The sequence below is a fragment of the Eucyclogobius newberryi genome, unplaced genomic scaffold (assembly GCF_026437365.1).
Source record: "Eucyclogobius newberryi isolate DKJ021-1_F unplaced genomic scaffold, fEucNew1.0.hap1 SCAF_8, whole genome shotgun sequence".
NCBI lineage: Eukaryota > Metazoa > Chordata > Actinopteri > Gobiiformes > Gobiidae > Eucyclogobius > Eucyclogobius newberryi.
In genome coordinates, this window is record NW_027316500.1 from 39,790,034 (window position 1) to 39,808,737 (window position 18,704).

Genomic DNA, 18,704 nt, shown 5'->3' on the forward strand with positions numbered 1-18,704 from the left:
TCGCTTTAAATCTATGTTGAAAGGTCTGGAATGTGATCTGTGGTTTCTTACTGTTTTAGGGAACATATTTTTGTGAATGTGTGCATAATCTGTGCTGCTATCTTGGCCAGGACTCCCTCGCAAAAGAGATTGGTAATCTCAACGGGGCTTTCCTGGTTAAATAAAAAATATGTTGCTTGGTTACATCAAAATGTAAAAATGAGTACCCACCATGTCCACGCCGTCATGCAGGTGCTATCAGATCTTTCCAGTGTATATTTTGCAGAGTTTTCCTGTAGGATTAGTCTCTTCAGGACATGGTGACCTGTCGTGTCACCATGTCCTGATGTGGATAAAGAATGACATCCTGTTTGGACAGAGCGAGAGGGAGAGACATGTGACCAGTCCTCCTGAAGACACTCTGAGCTGCTCTTTAAAAACCCCAACATGGCTCTAACACCACCAGAACACACCACACACCACACAGGTACGTACAACATTTTCATTGTACACATTTCTATGTATTTTTTGTTATTATTTTTGTCATACAGTACACAAAGTCGGATTAAAAATGTGTTTTATTTCAACAAAAAACACTAAAATGTCCTGTGCTTACTACTTTGCTTCCAAAAATTCTGTAAAGAGCCACGTGTGTCACTTGAGACAAAATTACACGTTTCTTTCTGCTTTAAATCTAAAGAAAAAATTTGCAATTTATATTTTTGCTGTAATTATTATTATTATTATTATTATTATTTTCATAAAGGAATTTTTGTCCCGTCGGCTTTATTTGACAGGACAGTATAGTGTGAAAGGGGAACGAGACTGGGGAATGACATGCAATTCAAACTCACAATGCTGTGGCCTGGCCTACTGTATGTTCTATCCACTCCACCACCAGCCGCACTAATTGCTGTAATTCTAAGGGCTGTATTTTGTAGGAATTGGCAGAATTGTAACCAATACACTTCAAAAGTTACAATTCCATTTGCTATTGCAGAGGACAGAGATACGCGATGCTGAGTGGATTCAGATGGTGCTTTACTGGAGCACAAACTGTAGCTCTGTAGTTCTGTAGTTCTGGTGACACTCCATTATCCCACTGCCTTGAAGACTTCCTGGGCCTTTTAATCCGGCTGATTTAGGTTTAAATCCAGGCAATGCAGTTTCACCAGTTCGATCAGGAGCATAGATTCGTTAGATTGTTACTTTTTGTTCCCTCTTTTGCCCCCTTTTAAATCTTTAACCCATGAAATAAAACAAAATGTCAGGATAAAAATGTGAGTTGTCAGTAAAGGCAAATAAACAGACAAGCATCTCTTCCTAGTTCACTTAGCATATACATTTGAATAGCCCTCTCCGCTGACATATGACAAAAATAACTAAATGTAAGGCTTTAGATGCTGTAGCACAACATTATAGAAGTGACTTTTTGTCTAGACCAGAATTCACAAAAAGTGCTTAATTTTCCATATGCTTGATGCAAAAATGTCTGGTTTCATTTCAAGAGCCTGATCTATGTATAGGGTTGGCACCATTTTTTTGTGAGGTGGACAGTCTGATACAGAACTCATGATGACGCTCTGAGTGGATGTACCTCACACCGCTGCTGCAAAACATGGTTTTAAAATCATCGTTTGACCCACCTAATCCCAAAAAACAAGGAAGAGAGATGAGTAAACAAGGAAGACACAAGTCCTGTAGCTCCACAGGACCAAAACAAAGGCTAACACAGCTAACAAACCTGAGCCGGATACGCAGAGTCCTGCCGATCCGGATGGAGACTCTCATGACTTCTTTGCTTCGGAAGGGGAAGAGAATGTAATTTGTCATCGGCTGTGGCTCTAGATGTCCAAAGTGCAGCGTGCCATGGAGTCTCTGAGAGCAGAGTTGTTAGCTACCATAGCTCCGACAGTGTCAGAGGCAGTGACTGCTAAAGCTGAAGGAATAACCGTAGCACGCTTTGAGGAAGCTGAGCTGCGTGTTTCAGACAATACGGACGATCTGCAGACAGTAAGGGCCCAGATGGAGGCGCTGTGGGCCAGAGTGACCACGCTGGAGTCAGAGAGCAATAACATGAAAAATAAGATCTGGGTTTGGAGTCCAGAGCCCGTCGTTCGAACCTGAAGCTTGTGGGTGTAGAAGAAGGAGAAGAAGGAGAAGATACAGAAAGCTCCTTGGAGAGGATCATTCCTGAGCTCCTTGACGGCTCAGGACTTGAAGTCCTTCCCATCACAATCAAAAGAGCACATCGCCTGGGCAACCAAGACCAGCAGCTGATAAACCACAAGGCCTGATTATGAGGTTTCTTAACGATCATGTGAAGGAACGTGTCTTGAAGGCTGCAAGAGTTAAAGGAGACCTCCAGGGAAAAGGCAAGCATCTTCTTTGCTCCAGATAATCCATTCTCTTTTCCCACGACTCATCTGGTGACTTTTGAAGGTAAAAAACACGTCCTCAGAACACCGGGAGAAGCAGAGGTGCTCCTCAGAACACCGGGAGAAGCAGAGGTGCTCCTCAGAACACCAGGAGAAGCAGAGGTGCTCCTCAGAACACCAGGAGAAGCAGAGGTGCTCCTCAGAACACCAGGAGAAGCAGAGGTGCTCCTCAGAACACCGGGAGAAGCAGTGGTGCTCCTCAGAACACCGGGATAAGCAGAGGTGCTCCTCAGAACACCAGGAGAAGCAGAGGTGCTCCTCAGAACACCGGGAGAAGCAGAGGTGCTCCTCAGAACACCAGGAGAAGCAGAGGTGCTCCTCAGAACATCAGGAGAAGCAGAGGTGCTCCTCAGAACATCAGGAGAAGCAGAGGTGCTCCTCAGAACACCAGGAGAAGCAGAGGTGCTCCTCAGAACACCGGGAGAAGCAGTGGTGCTCCTCAGAACACCAGGAGAAGCAGAGGTGCTCCTCAGAACACCAGGAGAAGCAGAGGTGCTCCTCAGAACACCGGGAGAAGCAGAGGTGCTCCTCAGAACACCAGGAGAAGCAGAGGTGCTCCTCAGAACACCGGGAGAAGCAGTGGTGCTCCTCAGAACACCGGGATAAGCAGAGGTGCTCCTCAGAACACCAGGAGAAGCAGAGGTGCTCCTCAGAACACCGGGAGAAGCAGAGGTGCTCCTCAGAACACCAGGAGAAGCAGAGGTGCTCCTCAGAACACCAGGAGAAGCAGAGGTGCTCCTCAGAACACCGGGAGAAGCAGTGGTGCTCCTCAGAACACCAGGAGAAGCAGAGGTGCTCCTCAGAACACCAGGAGAAGCAGAGGTGCTCCTCAGAACACCAGGAGAAGCAGAGGTGCTCCTCAGAACACCAGGAGAAGCAGAGGTGCTCCTCAGAACATCAGGAGAAGCAGAGGTGCTCCTCAGAACACCAGGAGAAGCAGAGGTGCTCCTCAGAACACCGGGAGAAGCAGTGGTGCTCCTCAGAACACCAGGAGAAGCAGAGGTGCTCCTCAGAACACCAGGAGAAGCAGAGGTGCTCCTCAGAACACCAGGAGAAGCAGAGGTGCTCCTCAGAACACCAGGAGAAGCAGAGGTGCTCCTCAGAACACCGGGAGAAGCAGTGGTGCTCCTCAGAACACCGGGAGAAGCAGAGGTGCTCCTCAGAACACCGGGAGAAGCAGAGGTGCTCCTCAGAACACCAGGAGAAGCAGAGGTGCTCCTCAGAACACCAGGAGAAGCAGAGGTGCTCCTCAGGAAGATGCAAAGCACAGAAAACTGAATATGAGAGAGGGAGCCACAGCGTGGCACAGGCAGCTTGGGGCATGGGAGTTCTGGTTGTGGTCAAATGGTGATACATTTCTGTTAATTTGAAGAGACTAATGACTTTATGCTCCATGTTGGCCGTCTGCTTTTGTACATAAACTCTGTGACTAAACACATCTACTATAATGTGTCAAATGTGGGGGATTGGATTTGTGGTAAATTGAAAGTATATACAGAGTGCAGTAGGGGGCGTGGTGGGATCTTATATATCCAGTTCCTTCATTACGATTGGACTTCCCTCTCTTCAGGATATTTTTGGATTGGGTTTGATGCCAGTTTCCAGAATGAAGCCTTTTTGTTTTATTTTTTACTGTAGAAAAAGATTCAGTTGTATTATCTGGACTCTGTTATTGGAAAAAACAAGACATTTTGACTCCCATCCAAGAGTCCTTCTCTATCTGCGAATCAAGTCTGGGAACACTGATATGTATCCTACTCTGAGTAAGCCCTGCCCTCCGGACTGCACTCCTGTTAAAGGGAGTTTTTGGTCATCAGAATGATGCCTGGGCAACTACTGCTCCAGGGTTTCAAGACGCTATTATATATGACCGGAAGGTTGAATCTTAAACCTCCATTCCAGTACAGATTATCTTTTTTAACAAAGATTGCCTCTTTAACTCACAACAAACCATCTTTTCTCCCTGTTTGGAATCTTCACCTCACTGTCTTCAATTGAGTGGTTTGTGGCTTTAACATGAAGATGCACGGCGCTCTGTGGTCCTGACCTCAAGTGTCTTTTGTGCTGATAAAGCCTCTTGTGAAGTGGCTGTTAAGTCTCTCCTATGTACCACTCTTTACAATTTTCTTCACTGCATTGGACAGATAGACCATAACATTCTGGTGAGACATCTCACTCAGGCTACTCAGACTACTTGGGTTACGAAAGTAACCTAAAGTTCTCTCTGTAAAACTTTGCAAATGTCAAGGGTGAAGGCCGACTAGCAGCAGTACAGATATCCTGAATAGATACATCCCTGAAATAGGCCCAGGATGTTGCCAGGCCCCTGGTAGAATGGGCTCTAAGACCAACCGGGATTTGAAGGCCTGCAGTGGGATAAGCCAGCGAGATGGCTTCCACAATCCAATGAAAAGGTCTTCGTTTGGAAACAGGTTTTCCCTTGTGGGGTTTAGCCCATGACAGAAACAGCTAATCCACCTGTGGAAATGATCTTTCAACATAGGAACATAGGTGCTCAGAGCTCGGACAGGACATAACCTGTGCAAACGCTGCAGCTCAGCAGAAGTGTGGGCGGAGGCTGAAAAGCAGTTTAGACGTGGCCTTGGCCAAAATAGTCTTAAGTGACTACAATTTCAGGTCAATGTACCCCGATGGTTCAAAGGGATGGACAGTGAGAGCCTTTAGCACAACTGCCAGGTTCCATGATGGTGACATGGGTTTGGACACAGGCAACAATCTCCTGGCACCCTTCATGAATCGACAAAATATTGGCTGCTGGCCCATTGTCTTGCCATCAAAGCCAACATGGCATGCGGAAAAAGCAGCCAAATAAACCTTGATAGTGAAGAATGCCTTCTTCTTATTAATAAGGTCCTGCAGGAATGACAAAATGACTTTCAGTTGACAATCAAAAGGGAACACTCCCACGTTAAGGCAACATTCCTCAAAAACAGTTCCACATACAGTCATAGAGGGACCTTGTGGATGCGGCCCTGGAACTCTGAATAGTATTTACAACATTCTGAGACAGACCAGCTGCGGTCAGGCTCAGCCACTCAGGGGCCAGGCCTTTAGCGCGAGCCGCTCGGGGTGAGGGTTAAATATTTGCCCCTTCGCTTGTGTCAGGAGGTCCCTGCGCAGGGGAAGAGCCAAAGGGCGCCCCTACAGTAACTGTTTCACCTCTGACAGCCACGGCATGGATGGCCAGTGTGGGTCGATCAGTATCAGCGACAGGCGGTGTTCCCTCACACTGTGAAGGGTGGAGGGAATCAACGTTAGTGGAGGAAAAGCATAAAGTGGTACCTGGGGCAACTCGTGGGAGAGCGTGTCTACTCCCAGTGGCGCACATTGATCGTGCAGGGAGATGAACAGAGAACAGTGAACCTTCTCTGCCAATGCAAATAGGTCCACTGCTGCACGACCAAACCTGATCCAAATCTGATCCACCACGCCGGGGTTCAGGTGCCATTCAGCCCATACAGGGGATTGCACCAGGAGAGCAGATCTGCACCTATATTCTGTACGCCAGGTACATGCGTCGCTCTCAAAGAGAGAAGATGCACACTGCTCCATAACAGAAGTTTGCGAGAGCGTGCAAGCAGGCGATGGGAGCGTAGTCCCCCTTGCCGATTTATGTGAGCCACCGTGGATGCATTGTCCGTCCTCACCAGCACATGGTGCCCCCTGAGGAATGGGAGAAAACGTTTCAGTGAAAGAACCACTGCCATAAGCTCTTTATTTATGTGAACGTGACGGCGGCGAGGACTCCAAATGCCGTTCCCGGGTTTGCCCTTGAACACACCCAAAGCTGAAAACCCTGCATGTGAATATGTGGGTGTAATCCCTCATTCGTCCAGGCGTGTTCCATAGTAGAAAAAAGCTTCAGTTGTTTCATCTGGACTCAGTTAGAAAAATTAGACGTTTTGACTCTCATCCAAGAGTCATTGTCAATAAAAGAATTTAGGTCGAGAACTCCGATATTTATCCTATTCTGTGGTAAGTCCAGCCCATTGGGCGGAGCCTTCCTGAAGTAGAAAGAGTTGTTTGTTTCAACAGAAACTCCCCCCTTGTATCTACCGAGCCTATTCAGAATCTTAATGGCCTATTAGAATCCTCTTTGTCTTTGTGAGACCCTGGCTCAACCACCCTGAGTACCTGATTAGCATCTAAATGTCCTGGTCCTGGTCCTCTACCTTTCCAGGGGTTCAGTATACCATTATAAATAACAGGAAGATTAAACCTTAGCCCTCCATTTCTATTTAAAGAAGGTCTTTCTTTTTTAACAAAAATAGCTTCCTTGACTCCTCTTTCAAACCATCTTTTCTCCCTGCTTAAAACCTTCACCTCACCATCTTCAAACGAGTGATTAGAGGCTTCAAGATGGAGATGCACGGCGCTCTGAGGTCCTGAACTAGTATTTCTTCTGTGCTGATAGAGCCTCTTGTGTAGAGGCTGTTTCGTCTCACCTATGTAACGTTCTTTACAGCTTTCTTCACTGCATTGGATCGAATAAACTACATTGCTCTGTTTTTGAGTCGGCAACTTGTCCTTAGGATGAACCAGTTTTTGTCTTAAAGTGTTTCCTGGTTTAAAATAAACAGGGACTTCGTGTTGTCTAAAAATTCTCTGCAGTTTTTCAGACAGGCCAGACACATAAGGGATAGAAACACCCTTCCTTCTCTGTTCAGTTTTGCATGTGAAGCTAGCCCAACTTTACCACAAGGATCACTGACGCCATCAGACCCAAGAGTCTGAGACTAAGACAGTATAAAACCCGTTTTTCCGGAGTGACTCGTTCAAAGTGCCTGTGAACGTGCGTACCCTATCCGGAGGGAGGCGGGCCATGTAACTGACAGAGTCCAGGGTCAGACCCAGAAAAGTGATGCTTTGACTAGGCTGTAAAACACTCTTGGTTGTGTTCACCACAAACCCTAAGTTGTGCAGGTGAGCGAGTACAATCTGTGTGTGAGCGACAGCCTCCTGTTGTGACCGTGCCATCAGGAGCCAGTCGTCCAGATTAGTGGCCAAGCAAATGCCATGCTCCCTGAGCGGGGCAAGCGCCGCCTCGGTGCATTTTACACTCTCGGGCTCAGAGAGAGGCCGAAAGGAAGCACTGTGTACTTGTATGACACGCCTTGGAACCGAAACCTCAGATATTTTCTGTGAGGGGGGATGTATTGGGATATGAAAATATGCATCTTTCAGATCGATCGATGTGAACTAATCACCTGAACGGATTAAGCAAATCAGGGTCAAGTGTGTGAACATTCGAAACTTGTATCTCCTGAGATACGAATTCAATGCTCTCAGATCCAGAATCCAGAGTTTCCCTGAGCTTGACAAGGAATCAGACCATTGAATGTAGGAGGCACAGTGGTGAATTGGAGCCTGTACCCTCTGGTTATTGTCCTTAGTACCCACTTTGATTCTGTGCATTTCTTCCCACTCTCTGGTCTCAATGGCAGAGCGTAATAGAGCGCCAAATGCGCTGCACCTGTTGGTACTGTCAACAGCGATCCTACGTCGTCATCTGTTGGCGGAGGGTTGCCTGATAGTGCTGGGACAGTGTGCAAGGGGCCCGGGAGGAAAGTGGCAGCTACTCCTAGCGGTCTGGGGTGAGACCGCAGTGTGCCTCACAACACTGAGGCTTTTTAAAGAAATGCACTATGTCCTCGGCTTTGTGCCTGGATGCATCAGTGAACATTTTATTTCTGACAAATGTGTCTAAGATAAGATAAGATATTCCTTTATTGTCCCACATGGGGAAATTTCATTGGTGCAACGCAGGTAGATACAGAGGTAGATAGAGAAGAACAGATCACTTATAGGAAGTCTGAAAAACACTTTCAGTAGAAGATCTCCTATAAACAAAACCCCCCATTTCCCAACAAGGGATGGAAAATAATAAAGATAAAAATAAATAAATAAATACCATTGCGTGTGATCACGACAGTAATTGCACTGTAGGGGCGTGTCCTCCCATGTAGGGGCGTGTCCTCCCATGTAGGGGCGTGTCCTCCCATGTAGGGGCGTGTCCTCCCATGTGGGGGCGTGTCCTCCCATGTAGGGGGCGTGTCCTCCCATGTAGGGGCGTGTCCTCCCATGTGGGGGCGTGTCCTCCCATGTAGGGGGCGTGTCCTCCCATGTAGGGGCGTGTCCTCCCATGTAGGGGTGTGTCCTCCCATGTAGGGGCGTGTCCTCCCATGTAGGGGCGTGTCCTCCCATGTAGGGGCGTGTCCTCCCATGTAGGGGTGTGTCCTCCCATGATGGTCCCTCCAGCACCTCATCATCCTCTGTCCCTCATTGTCTGAGACATTCTCTGAACACGTCCTCTGTAGGAGCCTTGTCCTTGGACGTTTGGTCCTGGACAGTGGCTCTCACACTCACTAGTCCCGCCTCCTTCTTTACGGCTGGTGTAGAGTCTCAGTCATTTTTTCCATTTGTCTGATGTCTGTTATTATGTCCAGTTCTTGATTGTCTGTGATGTTTGTCATCCATTTCTTTGATATGGCCTTTTCCTGCCACCAACAGTACAATCCAAAGGTATCCAGTATTTATATCCATGTCAGGAATATATCATATATAGTTGTATAGGTATGTTTTGTTTTCTTTCTTTATGATGCTTTGCAGACTTTTCATTTTCTAATCTCAAACAATGACTGTGATATACATTTTTGATATATATCCAAGCTCTGATCAGGACTCAAAATAAAACAATGAGTTTAGTTTTATTTACCTTCATTATGTTTCTGTATCAAAGTTCCAAACGAAACAGCGGGTGATGATTCATTTTAATGTTTGATTTGGAAACTGGTGTGTTTCTGTCCCTCACTGCAGGACCATGGCAGTGTCCACAGTCCTGTCTCCACTCGGCTCCAGTCTTGTCATCATGACCTGTCTCTCCATCTGGTCTGCGCCTCCTGCAGGTGAGAGAGGAAGGCTGGGACCAGTCATTATACTACATTTCAACCAAATTGTAACACGGTTTCCTCATCATTTCTTTACCCAGGGTTGTATTTTGAGCTAACTCAGGGCAGGTAGCACAGCTATGGTTCCACACAGATGTAATGGGTGTGGTTCCGCCAGCACATCGTATACGATTGATGAGGAGACAGCGTTGGTCCAATTTTTTTTTTCTGTGGCAAAAGACATGCATACATTTATGCCTCCACACTCCTATGAAATAAAAACGCACGTGAGCTGCGCACATGGTTAGCTAACATGGTCATACATTAATTACGTTAGATCTACATAGTACGTATTTCATTGAATAACGCATACAACCCGCACAAAATCACATTCACAACATTCACGTGGTGTTCCACGAACAAGCGCTTTGTGTTTGGTTGAAAAACGTATTCATTCAATGAAATACATGAACGTTTCCGGAGCAAAACTCACCCTCTGCAGGCTGTATGATGTCACTGCGGGGGGAAGTCAAGCTGGCGGGAAAACCAACACGCGCGGAAGCAGTGTGCACAGGTATTTCAAAATAAAATTACAAAATAATAAAATTCACATTTTTAACATTGAAAAACTTAAATACTCAGAGGAAAATAAACCAAACATTGATAAAGTGCATTTTAACTCCATCACACAGACTTATAACAATGGTGAGGGCATCGAAAGACAAGAATACTTCAACATCCAAACAACCTAAAGCTTATGGTAAATTGGCAGCTTCACCTGGTGGTCGGGGGACTGATGGCCCTGGCACTGGAACATCTGCTTGTTCCCGTTACAGGTCGTGGGTGACTTTGGGCCTTTGAGAATATGAGATAGCAGAATAATGTTATTTTAAACAAACACTCTCAATTTACCCACCGCTGAAATAAAAACTATACAAATTCAAAGTGCAATCAAAAGACAAAAAATAATTCATCTCCAGGGAGTGACAAGTTCACCTCAGAGTGGTGTAAACTTAAAGGACACACTACAAAAGCTGACGATGCTTGAATGGCAGGGGCAGATGCTGATGAGCTGACAGAAAAGCAGAAAACTCCACACATTTCAGTAAACTGTACTTGGACTTTGTTGTCCTGAAAGCTGACCATGTCGGAGTGGCCGATCTCAGATGATGCAGAGGAGGTGAGAGTCGAGATGGGAAGTCTGCAGAAGGAGAACAAGGCTATGAAAACATCTAGAGTTGGAGGTGACGCAGAAAGACCCCTGGAGTCTGCGGTTCCATAACTGTTATCTGAGACTCCAGTTGTGAGCCCCAATTCATTTTGCAGAGGGCACATGACTTCAACCTCACACCCAGCCTCATAATGCCGTTCCAAAATCACTGTGACAAGGAAAATATTGAGTAAGTTTCAAGAGCAAGAGGGTGCACTTCCCTCGGACGTGTTTTGCATTTCCTGCCACTCTGTTGGTGACATACGAAGAGTAAAAGGAAAAACACAGAGAACTGAACAGCAGCAGGAGTTTGATCCTCCAACATATAAATGTCACATTATGAGAGATGTCAAGAGAGCAGAGATGCTGTGATACGCCTGTATAAATAGGGCTTCTGGGTAATTAGGGGTGTGGTTGAAGAGTGGAGGCGTGGGTGCTGGAGGAGTAGGAGGTTGAGGCGTGGTCCAGCTCCTGAACCTCAGTCAACGATTAACATCGTCAACTACATTTATGGAGAGATCTGATTTTTTTTTTTTAATCGTAGGTGCATAGTAGAACACCTGCCAATCAGCAAGAATTCTGGCTCTCAAAGACCTGTTAGTCTGTCTTTATAAAGTCCACCTCTGCTCCACTTATTCATCCAAATGAGTAGCAGCTGTTTGAGCTGGTCAGCTGCATAAAGACCCCTGTCCACCCCACAGTCAGTCAGACTCACACTACTACCATGGGCAAGACCAAAGACACCACAGACTAAACCGTAGACCTGATAACACACTGCACAGAAGGTTCCCCTGCTTAAGTCAGCACATGTCCAGACCTGTCTGAAGCTAAAATACAAACTGAAATACTCTCAAATACAAACCTGTGCTTCCATCTGACACTGAGTGACTTGCAAAACTACCAACCCACGACCCCCACGACCCCCACGACCCCCACGACGCCCACGACCCCCACGATGCCCACGACCCCCACGACGCCCACGACCCCCACGATGCCCACGACCCCCACGACCCCCACGACCCCCACGACGCCCACGACCCCCACGATGCCCACGACCCCCACGACCCCCACGACGCCCACGACCCTCACGACCCCCACGACCCCCACGACGCCCACGACCCCCACGACGCCCACGACCCCCACGACGCTCACGACCCCCACGACGCCCACGACCCCCACGACGCTCACGACGGCCACGACCCGCACGACGCCCACGACCCGCATGACGCCCACGACCCCCACGACGCCCACGACCCCCACAACCCCCACGACGCCCACGACCCGCATGACGCCCACGACCCGCATGACGCCCACGACGCCCACGACCCCCACGACGCCCACAACCCCCACGACGCTCACGACCCCCACGACGCCCACAACCCCCACGACGCCTACGACCCCCACGACGCCCACGACCCGCATGACGCCCACGACCCCCACGACGCCCACGACCCCCATGACGCCCACAACCCCCACGACGCTCACGACCCCCACGACGCCCACAACCCCCACGACGCCTACGACCCCCACGACGCCCACGACCCCCACGACCCGCATGACGCCCACAACCCCCACGACGCCCACGACGCTCACGACGCCCACGACCCCCACGACGCCCACGACCCCCACGTTAAGTTAAATTTGGACCAGACCTACAGGGGGCGCTGTTTTGTGTATTTTTGGATCCAACAAAACTACGAAATAGCCATTGCTACAATGTATCTGTGATACCAGAATATTACATGTTGTTGATGTGCCGATGACTAGTGCAAACTCTTTAAAATGGCCACTAATGCCATAAGAGTGGCTCAGATTAAAATGGGACGTAACAGTTACATCTGATTTCTTCAGATTTTCCAGATCTGGTTTTGACAAAGAAATAAAACAAAAAGGAGAAGGAAATCTTAAAGAATTAAATCATTTTTTATCAATGAACTTTGTCTTCCAAACAGTTACTCTAAAAAATATTGAATTACTGTGTTTTTGAAATCAGATTTCTCTTATCCTCAAAATCCCATCTAATTATTGGGTTATGTGATTGTTGCAGTTGCATGATGAAAAGTGAATCAAACCAAGGCATATTCCAGTCTGGTGTGTGTTGTGTGCAGAGGGCTTCCACCTGCCGCGCTGCCAGTTGGTGAATCAGACTGTGTCCCTGGAGAAGGAGGGCTGTCCTCGCTGTCTCACTGTGGAAACCACCATCTGCAGTGGCCACTGTCCCACCAAGGTGCTCTTACAAATATGTACACAATTAAAAAGGGTATGCATTAAAGAAAAACAATTCACGTCCACTGTAGGATTAAAATGACAATATGCTTACAACGTACACAACATTTACAGATGTAGTGAAGAAAGTGAACGTGATTAAGAAGAGTCCGACGGCAGAAAGGGGAAAAAACATTCTTGTGGAGGGAGGTTCTGGTCCGGAAGGACCATAGCCTCCTGCCTGAGGGGAGTGGCCTCCTGCCTGAGGGGAGTGGCCTCCTGCCTGAGGGGAGTGGCCTCCTGCCCGAGGGGAGTGGCCTCCTGCCCGAGGGGAGTGGCCTCCTGCCTGAGGGGAGTGGCTCAAATAGTCCCTATCCAGGGTGAGAAGAGTCGGCTGTGATCCGACCTGCTCGTCCCAGAGTCCTGGAGACGTACAGGTCCTGCAGAGATGAAGTCTGCAGCCGATCACCTTCTCAGCAGAGGGCGCTGTAGTCTCTGTTTGTCCCTGGCTGTGGCTCCAGCGTACCACACGGTGATGGAGGAGGTGATGGAGGAGGTGATGGTCGTGTAGAACTGCACCATCATCAGCTTGTCTTTCCTCAGCTGCTGCAGGAAGTACATCCTCAGCTGGACCTTCTTGATGAGGAGCTGATGGTGGCTCCTCCCACTTCAGGTCCTGGTGATGGTGGCTCCTCCCACTTGAGGTCCTGGTGATGGTGGCTCCTCCCACTTGAGGTCCTGGTGATGGTGGTGCAGAGGAAGTGGAGGGAGTCCACAGTGGAGATGGGGGAGTCTGAGATGGTGAGAGGGGGGCTGTGACTTTCCTGAAGTCCACGATGGCAGAGGTGGCCAAAGTGGGGGAGGGGGTTTCAAACCTAGACTAGAAGGTGTTGAGTTTCTCGGCCAGTTTTCGGTCGCCTGCGGAAGGGGGCTCGTAGTTGTAGTTGGTGAGAAGCCGGAGCCCACTCCACACAGAGGCGGGGCCACTCCACACAGAGGCGGGGCCACTCCACACACAGGCGGGGCCACTCCACACAGAGGCGGGGCCACTCCACACAGAGGCGGGGCCACTCCACACAGAGGCGGGGCCACTCCACACAGAGGCGGGCCCACTCCACACAGAGGCGGGGCCACTCCACACAGAGGCGGGCCCACTCCACACAGAGGCGGGGCCACTCCACACAGAGGCGGGCCCACTCCACACAGAGGCGGGGCCACTCCACACAGAGGCGGGGCCACTCCACACAGAGGCGGGGCCACTCCACACAGAGGCGGGCCCACTCCACACAGAGGCGGGCCCACTCCACACAGGAGGAGAACCAGTTCTTCAGGAGGAGAACCAGTTCTTCAGGAGGAGAACCAGTTCTTCAGGAGGAGAACCAGTTCTTCAGGAGGAGAACCAGTTCTTCACGAGGAGAACCAGTTCTTCAGGAGGAGAACCAGATCTTCAGGAGGAGAACCAGTCCTTCCAGGCAGATGAAGGACCGTTCATATGGAGAAACCGCTTCACCATGAGAAGATCATCTGGATCCACAGGTCAAAGGTCGATGTGCCTGTTCCACTCAGAAGTGTCAGTTTAAATGTGGTTATATCAAAGATCGACTCTGGACCAAGTGGGATTTATTCATTTTTTTAATTGTTTCCTTTTCCTTTTTATTTTTTTCAATCTTTTATTTTTACAGAACAATCCCAGTTCGAAAAGCTCTCTTTTTGGTGAGTGCCCTGTTAAACAACACACACAAACAAACACAAGATATCTGAATAAAATGCCAATAATCATCAAACATCATCATGTAAAACAAAAGCACCAGCACTGTGGATGAACTGCTTTCAAACCCCAAAAAGGCACAAGATGTATTTTAAATGTCCTGGAGGCTTCAAGCCGTGAGTACAGTGAACCCTCGTTTATCGCGGGGTTCCAAAAAGAACCCGCGATAGGCAAAATCCATGAAGTAGAAACCTTTATTTTTAATTTAATCTGTTCATTGCCTTTTCTTCTTCTTCTCCCACTTATTGATATCCGGGGTGAGAGCAGAGACTGTAAGGTGATCATAAAGCTTGCACAGGATAGTGCATCCTTTAAGGAGTGGAATTCAGTGGCATTGTCAAAGAGCCTAACTGTAGCTGTGGGAGTGATCAAGAGTGCGAGTGTCCTTAGAGATGGCTCGCTGCTGGTCGTGTGCAAGGACGCGGCTCAGCAACGGAAGGCGATTGGAACTAAACGTCTGGGTGGAAAGGACATTCTTGTGTCTGATGCTGAAAGAAACATGGTCAGAGGAGTTATCGTAGGTGTCCCTACGGCGACGTCTGTGGATGAAGTCAAGGAGAATTTGACTGGAGCTGAGGTGGTGGACGCTAGGCGGTTGAAGGTGACCCGGTCTGGGGTAAGATATGACAGCTTGTCGGTAATGGTAACACTTGAAGGGAGGTGCCTGCCTAGTAAGGTGTTCATTGGGTTCATGTGCTATGGTGTTAGGCCATATGTTCCACCGCCCCTGCGTTGCTTTAAGTGCCAACTCTTTGGGCATATTGCAGCGGTCTGTAGAGGGAGGCAAAGATGTGGTAAATGTGCAGGAGACCATGAGTATGGGAAGTGTGACGTGGGTGCAAAACTGAAGTGCTGTAACTGTGGGGAAGAACATAGCTCTGCCTTCGGGGGATGCAAGTTTAGCAAAAGAGCTGCTGAGGTGCAGAAAATTCAGGACTCTCAAGGTATATCCTATGCAGATGCAGTCAAGAAAGTTTCAAGTAACGAGTTTAAAGTAAACCCAGAGAGAGGAGCCAGCGATGCTCCCAAGAAGTGCGGGGGTTCCAAGTGTGAAGGTTCCAAGTGTGGAGGTTCCAAGTGTGGAGGTTCCAGACTTAATGAGAATACCCTGGTTGTGGATAGAGAGGATTTTGTACTCTTTATGGTGGATGTTGTAAACTGTGCTGCTCAGACTCAAAGTAGAACTGAAAGGATCAGGATCATTGCTAAAGCTGCAGGGAGATTCCTTGGAACAAAAGAGTTTGATTGGGCAGATATAGAAAACAGGCTAAAGGCGCTGAATGAGAGTGGGAGTGATGGAGGTTCTACTTTTGGGGATTCAGAGGAAACACCGAACATCAAAGAAGGAGAGGAAGATGGAGAGTCAGCCCTGGAATTAAGCCGGTCGGACTCTGACCCTAAAGGATACAACAACAAAGACATCTCATGACCTCATGGGCTTTGTAACACCAAAGCAATGGAAGAATAACTTTTAAGGACTACGACGATGTCTGAGGAATAAAGTCTGGCGGTAATGCAACACTTGGATGCCAACCGCCATAAAACAACAACAACAACAACAACAAAACAGGCACATCGATGACCTGTGGAGAAACAGTCTCTCCTCCATATGAATGGTTCTCCTCCTGAAGAACTGGTTCTCCTCCTGAAGAAATGATGCACAAAATCCAAATTTCCTTAAATGAGAGTAAGGATGACAAGAGAGATTTAGTTTTTACTCCGGAGGAGAGCGGACAGAGAAGTAAACCACAGTGGCCCAGTGTCTGTTCGCTCTTCTCCTTTTATTTAGGAATAACTAGTTACACATTAACCAGCTGCTCCTAAGTGGAAAGGGTCTCATCACAGGTCACATTTAGGACAGCTGGCCCACACTTTTAATACATCTCAGCACTTTACACTGTTGACATAGACAGTTGGTAGTGAAGCTAACAGGTTAGTTAGTCCTGTCGTTGCGAAGCAAGTAATGTATTTCCATCTGTTTTCGTCTTTCATGAGAAACTGCGTCTGGAAAACAGCTCACACAATTAGAAAAACACTTTCCCCCTCCTTTCCTAGGTATTTCTGCACTTCTCATAGAAATTAAAGCAGAATAAATGTTCACACATAAGATACATTACATTAGTTAAGATAAGATAAAATATAAATCCAACAACAACTGGTTCTCCTCCTGAAGAACTGGTTCTCCTGAAGAACTGGTTCTCCTGAAGAACTGGTTCTCCTCCTGAAGAACTGGTTCTCCTCCTGAAGAACCCTGAAGAACTGGTTCTCCTGAAGAACTGGTTCTCCTCCTGAAGAACAAAAATATATGTAATTGAATTGAATCTTCTGCAGTCTCCTGGAAGTCGACCGCCACATTCTCAGGGACTTTGGACAATGCAGTGGACAGTGAGGACACGAGCTAAGATAGACGGTCCTTGCAGAGAATATTCACACGCTCTTCCACAATGGGATGAAGGGCCTTGTGCTTTATTGAAAAATATCAGTCAAAACCTGTTTTCATAACACACAAAGAAGTCTGGAGACTAGTCATGATTATCTGATGCTCTGGAACATGGGACAACATTATAAACAGCTAAATGAATACAAGATAACAAATAACTCTTAAGTTTGAAGTAACTCACCCATTGTCAGATCGTTATGGTCAGATTGTGTCACAGAGCTTCAGACAGAGCAGTGCCTCCAGTTATCAATAGATTTTTCAGATTTGTATCTTTTCTACCTGTGACTGACTTTTGCAGGACCCTGTGAGGAAAATCGCATTCAATCGCGTTTACCAGGATGTGTGCACATACCGGGGCCTCGTCTACCGTGAGCTGGAGCTGCCAGACTGCCCGTTTGGGGTGGACCCGGTGGTGCGCTATCCAGTGGCTCTAGGCTGTCACTGCGGCGGCTGCTCCATGGCCACGTCCGACTGCACCTTCGAAAGCCTCCGGCCCGACTTCTGCATGAACGACATCCCCTTTTACTACTGACACACTCAATCAGCATGAAAGCATTCTAAAATAAACCTTTGCTTCCTCAAACTGCCTCTTTTTTTAATTTGAAACTGTAACCTAACAGCAAAAAGGTCCTGGGTTGGTCATTTTTAGCAGTACAGTGATCCCTCGTTTATCGCGGGGGTTACGTTCCAAAACAAACCCGCAATAGGCGAAATCCGCGAAGTAGAAACCTTTATTTTTTTACAGTTATTATACAATGAAATACTCCATAAAACATTGAAGCTCTCACCGGCCTCTCAAACTTCAATTTGGCAAGAGGTTTTACGTACGTGTTCATATGAATCCATAACGTTATTGACACAGGTAGAGAAGACGCGGAGAGACTGTTTAGCCAATCAGAATGCAGAACACAATGCATGATGCAAATCCGCGAAGCAGCGAGAGCGTGAAAAGTGAACCGCGTTATAGCGAGGATCACTGTAGTGAGTTAAAACATGTTTTAGCCGCATAGAATTCAAAGTGTATAAATCAAATCAAATCAATTTATTTTTGTAAGGCCCAAAATCACAACAACAGTTGCCTCTGAGGGCCACAGGGAGAAATGAATCAACAATGTCTGTGGTGGCGAGGGACGATGTCCCAGGGTCCTCTGTCCTTAGACTCTCCTTCTCGGCCAGGAAAAACTACAAAAAAAACCTTTTTGGGAAAAAAGCGTAGAAACCTGGAGGAGTTCCAGTGAAGGAGAGATCCGACTCTCACAGACGGACAGACGGACACGAGGAGACTGGAGCTGGACCCACTCTTCAGGCAGAAGAGGGACCGTCTGAGTCGAGCTGGACCCACTCTTCAGGCAGATGAGGGACCGTCGGAGGCGAGCTGGACCCACTCTTCAGGCAGATGAGGGACCGTCTGAGGCGAGCTGGACCCACTCTTCAGGCAGATGAGGGACCGTCGGAGGCGAGCTGGACCCACTCTTCAGGCAGATGAGGGACCGTCGGAGGCGAGCTGGACCCACTCTTCAGGCAGATGAGGGACCGTCCACACATAAACATATCCAGTTTTTTGATGGAGAATATGTCTCCAAAGCGTAGCGTGAAGAGTGTTGAAACGTTTCTGTTTTGTGGAACTGCCTGAACTGCCTCGACTACTGGCTTTGACAGTAGCCACTTGTTTATGATCAGGTTGAGCGTGTGTAATGCGAAGTAGCAATCAAGAGTTTTCCGTCCCCATAACCCATAGATCCCTCAGCCGTTAAAT

The 18,704-nt window shown here is 47.9% G+C and overlaps 1 protein-coding gene across 1 annotated transcript; it reads left to right on the forward strand.

Moving 5' to 3' along the window:
* Positions 1-398: 398 nt before the first annotated feature.
* Positions 399-17,531, forward strand: lhb (luteinizing hormone subunit beta). Its single transcript, XM_072437356.1, has 4 exons — positions 399-466; positions 9,255-9,343; positions 12,644-12,762; positions 17,247-17,531. The coding sequence occupies exons 2-4, from the start codon at positions 9,259-9,261 to the stop codon at positions 17,478-17,480; spliced, it is 438 nt and encodes a 145-aa protein (XP_072293457.1). The 5' UTR covers positions 399-466; positions 9,255-9,258; the 3' UTR covers positions 17,481-17,531.
* The last annotated feature ends 1,173 nt before the right edge of the window (positions 17,532-18,704 follow it).